Source organism: Lepidochelys olivacea (genome assembly GCF_965140295.1).
Source record: "Lepidochelys olivacea isolate rLepOli2 genome assembly, chromosome: 24".
In the NCBI taxonomy this organism is placed as follows: Eukaryota; Metazoa; Chordata; order Testudines; family Cheloniidae; genus Lepidochelys; species Lepidochelys olivacea.
The window spans coordinates 15,604,135-15,610,652 of record NC_140434.1 but is presented as its reverse complement, the minus strand read 5'-3'; the positions used below and the strand labels follow the sequence as shown (position 1 = coordinate 15,610,652).

Sequence of the window (6,518 nt, the reverse complement as noted above, 5' to 3'; positions counted from 1 at the left end):
GTCAACTCTGATGCCATCGTGTCTTTGAATCAGGGGCTGCCCCCCCTTCCCCTTTAAAGCTGGGTTTTAAAATACACAAACCCCTCACCTGTCTCCCTGTCCCCCCTCCCGGGTTTGAAAATGGTCCGGCCCAGGTACCCATAGGAGGGTACTTGGGGCAAACCAATTTGTAGTTTGGAAATTGGGAGTGAACTTTTGGTTGGTTTACCCTCCCCCCTATGCCAATGAATTGGCCCAGGGACAGCCTAGACCAAGTTGTGGGAGAAACCAAAGTAACCTTAAAAAGAGGGAAAGGTGAATGTAACGTTCCCCCCTTTATGAAAATGGACTGGCCCAGGGGCACACCCTTGAGAAAGGGGTGGGAAAAACCAAAGTAACTTTTTAAAGGAGTTGGAAGGAGCGAAATAAATATAGCACCCCTCACATAATTGGGAAATGGGCTGTCCCAGGTGCAGCCAGGCAAAGTGTGTGTGTGACTCTGTGTGTGTTGATGTTTCTCTTTCTTACAGGGCCAGTAGCATTGGGATCAAAGTGGAGTTTTACCACTGGCCTCAGGCCCAAAGCCCTCTTGATCTAACAGACTCTGTCCAAAAAGTTTTAAAGACTTTAGAAAGAAGGAAACAACACTGGGAGTGAAAAGTTTTAGAAACCTGTCTTTGGAGGGGGAAGGGGAAACTTTCAAAACTTTTTCCCCTTCCAAAAAAGTTTCTGAAACTTTTTCCACTGCCAACAAATGGTTTGGAAACTTTTTTGCAAACAGTGTTTAAAACTTTTCTCCATGCTCAACAAATGTTTTGAAAACTTTTTCCATCTCCAAAAGAAAGCTTCAAATGGTTTTTGCCTCCAAAAAGAGTTTCAAAAACTTTTCCTATTAAAAAAAAGTTTCTGAAACTTTACTATGAGTTTTGAAATCCCTTTATCCTTCCAAGAAGAGTCTCCAAAACATTTTCTTCTTCCACAAAAATTTCAAAAACGTTTCCCTCTGCAAAAAATCAGTTTCAATTTTTTTCCCCATCTCCCCAAAAGAGTTTAAACTCCTTTTCCTGTGGAAAAAAAAGTTTTTAAAACTTTACTCTCGGCACAATAAAAGTTTCCAAAACTTTTTCCCCTTCCAATTTTTTAAAAAAGGTTTATTATTAATTATTTTTTATTTTATTTAGATTGGTGTAACATCTAGGTGCCCTAGTCACGGACCAAGATCCCAATGTGCTAGGTACCATACAAACACAGGACTGAAAGACAGTCCCTGTTGCCAAAGAGCTTTCAATGTAAGTGTAAGAGAAGAGACCATATGGATTCAGACAGACCGAAGGGGGACTGTGAGGAAACAGTGAGAAAATATCCAGCTCCCACCAAATATTTATCTCCCCCAGAACTTTTTTACCTGAGAGGCAGAAAAGTTATAGAAACTTTTTTTGAGGGGTGGGAACTTTCAGAAACTCCTTTTTAATGGAGGAAAAGTCTTCAAAAGTTCTTTGTTTGAGGAAGGAAAACGTTTTGAAAGGAGACATGGTTCAGTTATGAAAATCTGGGGCAAAAAGGTATTCAAACTTTGTGGAGGAGATGTTTTCCAAAACTTTTGTTGAGGGCTGAAAAAGTATTCGAATCTTTTCTAAGAGAGGGGAAAGATTTTGAATGTAAGGACGAAAACGTTCAGGAAAGTTATTTTTGGGGGGCAGAAAAAGGTTTTGAGAATCCTTGGGAAACTTTTTGGGAACCCATTGTATTGAAGGGAGTAAAGTTTTCAAAACCTTTTCATAGAGAAAACTAAGGTCCCAATCCTACAAACACGTATGCATGTGATTGCAGCGGAATTACTTCACTCCCACTGGGAACTCACTTGGCTATGTCTGCACTGCCCTTTTGTCAGTAAAACTTTTGTCAGTCAGGGGTGTGAAAAAAACATCCCCCTGGTGGACAAAAGTTGTACGGATGTAAAGTGCGGGTGTATACAGCACTTTGTCGGCGGGAGACGCTCTCCCGCCAACAAAGCTACCGCCCCTCGTTGGGGGTGGTTTTATTTTGTTGGGAGGTGCGCAGTGTTGACATAGCCTTAAAGTTAGGCATATGCTTAATAGGAGCAGGACTGAAACCCCGAGCCCTGGCAGGTGCACCCTGCGGGGCTAAAACCCCAAGACCCTCCTCCCTGCTGGGCAGAAGCCCTTGTCCCCCCACCCTGCTGCAAGGGGTGGCCGGGCGAGGGCTGCCCCAGCGGGGGGCTGGAGCTGCGGGTGGAGAGCTGTGAGGTGCCATGTGACAGGACCCCCGCTGCAGTCACCAGTTGGGGGTTGACTCAGGATTGACCCTGAGGGAACTGAGATCAGAACCCAGCCCTGCCCCCGCTGCAGACAGGGGTGACTCTGGATCGATCAGAACCCAGCCCTGCCCCCGCTGCAGACAGGGGTGACTCTGGATCGATCAGAACCCAGCCCTGCCCCCGCTGCAGACAGGGGTGACTCTGGATCGATCAGAACCCAGCCCTGCCCCCGCTGCAGACAGGGGTGACTCTGGATCGATCAGAACCCAGCCCTGCCCCTGCTGCTGTTGTGGGGTGACCCTGGATCGACCCGGAAAGCTGAGATCAGAACCCAGCCCTGCCCCCATTGCAGTGGGGGTGACTCCAGATCGACCCCAGGGAGCTGAGAATCCAGCGTGCTCTCCCTGGGGCTCCCCAGCTGGCCCCTTCTGAGCTAGGGCAATTATGACCTCACTCTCTGACAGATGACATCACAATGAGGTCAGAAAGCCGTTGCCTCCTGCTCCAACCACTGGGCACACCCCAGCCAGCCATGTGCCCCCGAGCAGTGGCCCTCAGCTTCCTCTTTGTCTTGATCTCTGCCGTGGCCAATGGCGACCCATCCCAAGGCGTCTCCCTGCCAGAGCCCTGCCTCCCGAGCCGCTCATGCACTCTGGCCTTGATCTCAGACAACCCTGTGACCCTGAGGTGCCCAGGCCCCCCCCACCAGGGCCCAGTCTCTTGGCAGTATGCGGATCCCTCCCGGCCCGGGGAGCGGCCGGCCACCTTCATCCGCACTGGGCACCCCTTGGCGCTCATCCCCACTCGCGCCAAGCTGTGGCGGCTACGCTTGAAAACCCGGCTGCTCCAGGGCGACCTGCGGATTGTGGATCCTGGCGTGGGGGACTCGGGCATCTACAGCTGTCGCCGCGGTGATACCACGCTGGCCTACTACGAGGTGGATTTCCAGGACGCTGGGCGCCTCCACATCAGCCACGCCAGCCTGGGAGAGGCCACCCTGGCTAACACCACCGTGGATCTGGCTGGCGGGGCCCGGGGCCAGCTGTTCACCGCCTGGGCACGCTGGCAGCCCTGCGACCGCTGCGGAGGCCCCGGCGAGAGGAAGCGGGTGGGGTTCTGCTACGCCCGGTTGGCATCACGCCCCGAGGGGCCCCTGCCATGCGGGGTGGCCGGGCGAGGGCTGCCCCAGAGGGGGCCGGAGCTGCGGGTGGAGAGCTGTGAGGTGCCATGTGACAGGGCCTACGGCCCCAGCCGGGATGAACTGGGCAGGGCCCCTCTCCTTGTCGTCACCCGCTACCGAGCCCTGCCTCACGCCCGCGCCAGGCTGAGGTGCCCAACAGCCTCTATATACAGGTACAGGGAGCCGTTCCATGCTGGGGAGACCCAGGGGCCCATGCAGCCAGGTATCCCAACCCTCCACCCCTGGATCAGACCCATGGGCCCATCTACCCTGGTATCAGGCCCCCTCCCTGCTAGCCCAGATCAGAGCTATGGGCCCACCTAAGCTGGTATCCCCACCCCAGATCAGATGCATGGGCAGCCCATCTAAAGCAATATTCCCCCCATCTCTAAAAATCTATCCCCTAGCCAGGAGCTCAGGTCTGTGGCAGAATCCAGCCCAAATGTATGGGGATAATACATAAATCCGGGCTCCTTGGTGGGGTGAAGCTGGAGGAGCCCCCCGGGAGCATTCGGGGGTAGGTTGGAAAGAGTCAGAAGGAACTTGGGCCCAGCCTGTTTGCACTGAGCTGGTTTCTGTGTGGGTGTTGGGAAGGGGAGCCAGGTTAATAAATTACCACCGCACTGAACTTTCACCGTGGTCGAAACTGAGCTGTGGGATCAGGAGACAGTGCCTGGAACAAAGGGGTCCCAGCCCAGCATTAGAGGGCAATGTGCCACAGGGGGCAGGGGAGGGGCACGCTCCCCTGGCAGTCAGGGCTGGCCCCAATGCCCCAGCATAGCCCTAGGGGGCGCTGTGCTGCAGGGAATGGGGTGGGGCGCTCTCCCCTCTTAATCAATGCTGGTGTCAATGCCATCCTTAGCAAAGTGTAACACCATGTCCCTGCCCGGGTATGGTCTTTTAAAACCCCATCACACTTTAATACAAGAGATGCTGGCTATGAACCCAGGCGGCCTGGCTCCAAATGAGTCTAGCTCCTGCTCAGGGGATACAAATTCCACCTCTGGGGGCTTCTGACCCGTAGCTTTCACCATCCCCTAACTTCATCTCAGATCCTGACAGAAAATCACATCTTCTCGTTAATTCCTTCCCCGGGCGCTATTTTCTGGTAGCATCCAGTGGTGCCAGCTCTCGTGAGTTTATTGTGACTCACGATTTTCCTAAAGCCCTCAACCGCTGCAATCATGTTAGTTCTCGAGCCTCTCAGCTTTCAAGGAAGAAGCATGACTAGTCCTCATGGCTCCACAGAAACCCTTGGAAATGTGACTCCTCCCACCTCCAACATCAGAAGGCCAATTAAAACCAACCGGACACTGATCATTTCTTTACCCGTATGAGTTTTGGAAGCTGCTCTCGCAGGTTTTTAGCCAGCCTCAGACATTTTTTAAAGCCAATCTCACCATTTTTTAAACCAAACAGAGTTTTTGGAGCTGATCTCACGATTTTTAAGGCAGTCTCGCAATTTTTCGATGGAACGCCTCATTAAAAGTGAATGCCAGGTTGCCCTCTTGTGGCTGACGCATTGGAGAATAACCTACTACCGCTTCCAGCTAGCCATGCTTCTCCTGTAGCTCAAGCACTAGTGTCTAGGTTTCAAAATCCTGCATGAGGCCTGTTTTGGTGGCATCCCCCCTCCAGCCCTGCCTGGCTGTGTATGTTCATAACACATCGGTGCAAATGAGTTTAGCTCCTGGCTGCAGACGTCTACCACTGGCAAATCTGATCCCACTCTAGCCCCAGCCTGTGCTTAAGGCTCTGGTGGGGTTGGCATCAGCTGTTGTGGGGATTGTGGCAATTTCATCTTGTGGGCCGGGCACATCTCAGGTAGTTTCACTGGGAGACGCTGAAGGCCATTTTTGCTGCCTGTTAATTCCATAGATAAGCGCAGGGAGGAGGGAAAGATTCCCACCATCCTTGTCCCAGCCATCCTGGACCAATTTAGCCCCCCTAGCCCAGCACCCCAGACACCCCCACCCCCCCAGGGTCTCCCTCTAAGGGAGATCAGGCTCCATGGGTAGCCAGCCTTTGGCCTCTGGTGATGAGAGCAAGGGGGGCTGGTTAGTGCCAGTTGAAATGGACAGAGACTGGCTGAACTCATTCCAGCCAGCACCCCTTAGAGGGGTCCCATTCTCCACCCCCTTGAGCCAGCCAGTTCCCTGCCCTGGGGCTGGATCGGAGCTGGTGCCCCCCAGCAGGGTAATGCTTTACTCTCAGCCCCCTGGCTCTAACCTCTGGACCCCATTCCCCTCCCAGAGCTGGGGAGAGAACCCAGGAGTCCTGGCACCCCGTGAGCATGTGCAAGGCCCACACCAGGCTCTGCTAACCTCTCTCTTTCTGCTCCCAGCCCCGTGTACTGGCAGGAAGGCCCCACCGCCCTGACCTGGCTGGACCTTCATCAGCGCAACGGCTCCATTGGCCTGGACAAGGCGACCGGTGGCGGGACCCTGCTGCTTTCCTCCTGGAATGGCACCGATGCCGGCTATTACCAGTGCTACGTGGGCGGGCAGCTGGTGGGCCAGTTCCTGGTCACCCCGCCTAGGGTGCTGGCCTCCGCCCCAGAGCTGACCCGTGCCTACTCGGCCATCGAGTCCCTGGTGGTGGGGCTGTCCATCTTCCTCCTCTTCCTCCTCTTCCTCAGCATCCTGCAGTCCTGCCGCAGGAAGCCAGGAGCCATCATGGCCTGAGGGGGCTGCAGCCGACTGGGGAATAAACATATTGACCAGCAGCTTGGCTAGGTGTGCGCTAGGCAGCTAGGGGGAGCGGGGTGGGAGCTCTCCCCTGGCAATCAGGGCTGGTGGCCCCAATGCTCCAGCATAGCACTAGGGGGCGCGGTGCTGCAGGGAGCAGGGTTGGGGGCTCCCCCCTGGAAGTCAGGACTGGCCCCGATGCCCCAGCGTGACGCTAGGGGGCCCTGTGCTGCAGGGGTTTGCCGCCCTGATTTTACTTGCATGCTAAAGCTAGGTGCCTACCCCAGTCAGCAGAGGGAGCTAAAAAGCCAGTGCTCAGATACAGATGCCCCAGCCACCTTTAAAGTGCCATCACGAGGTAGGCACCCCACCTGGCCAGTAGGGGTCACTGTTC

At 54.4% G+C, this 6,518-nt stretch overlaps 1 protein-coding gene across 1 annotated transcript; it reads left to right on the top strand.

Moving 5' to 3' along the window:
* Positions 1-2,789: 2,789 nt before the first annotated feature.
* FAM187B (family with sequence similarity 187 member B) lies at positions 2,790-6,121 on the top strand (the record flags this gene model as incomplete). The annotated part of the gene is made up of 2 exons (XM_084613652.1): positions 2,790-3,610; positions 5,782-6,121. The coding sequence occupies 2 exons, from the start codon at positions 2,790-2,792 to the stop codon at positions 6,119-6,121; spliced, it is 1,161 nt and encodes a 386-aa protein (XP_084469778.1).
* Positions 6,122-6,518: the final 397 nt, after the last annotated feature.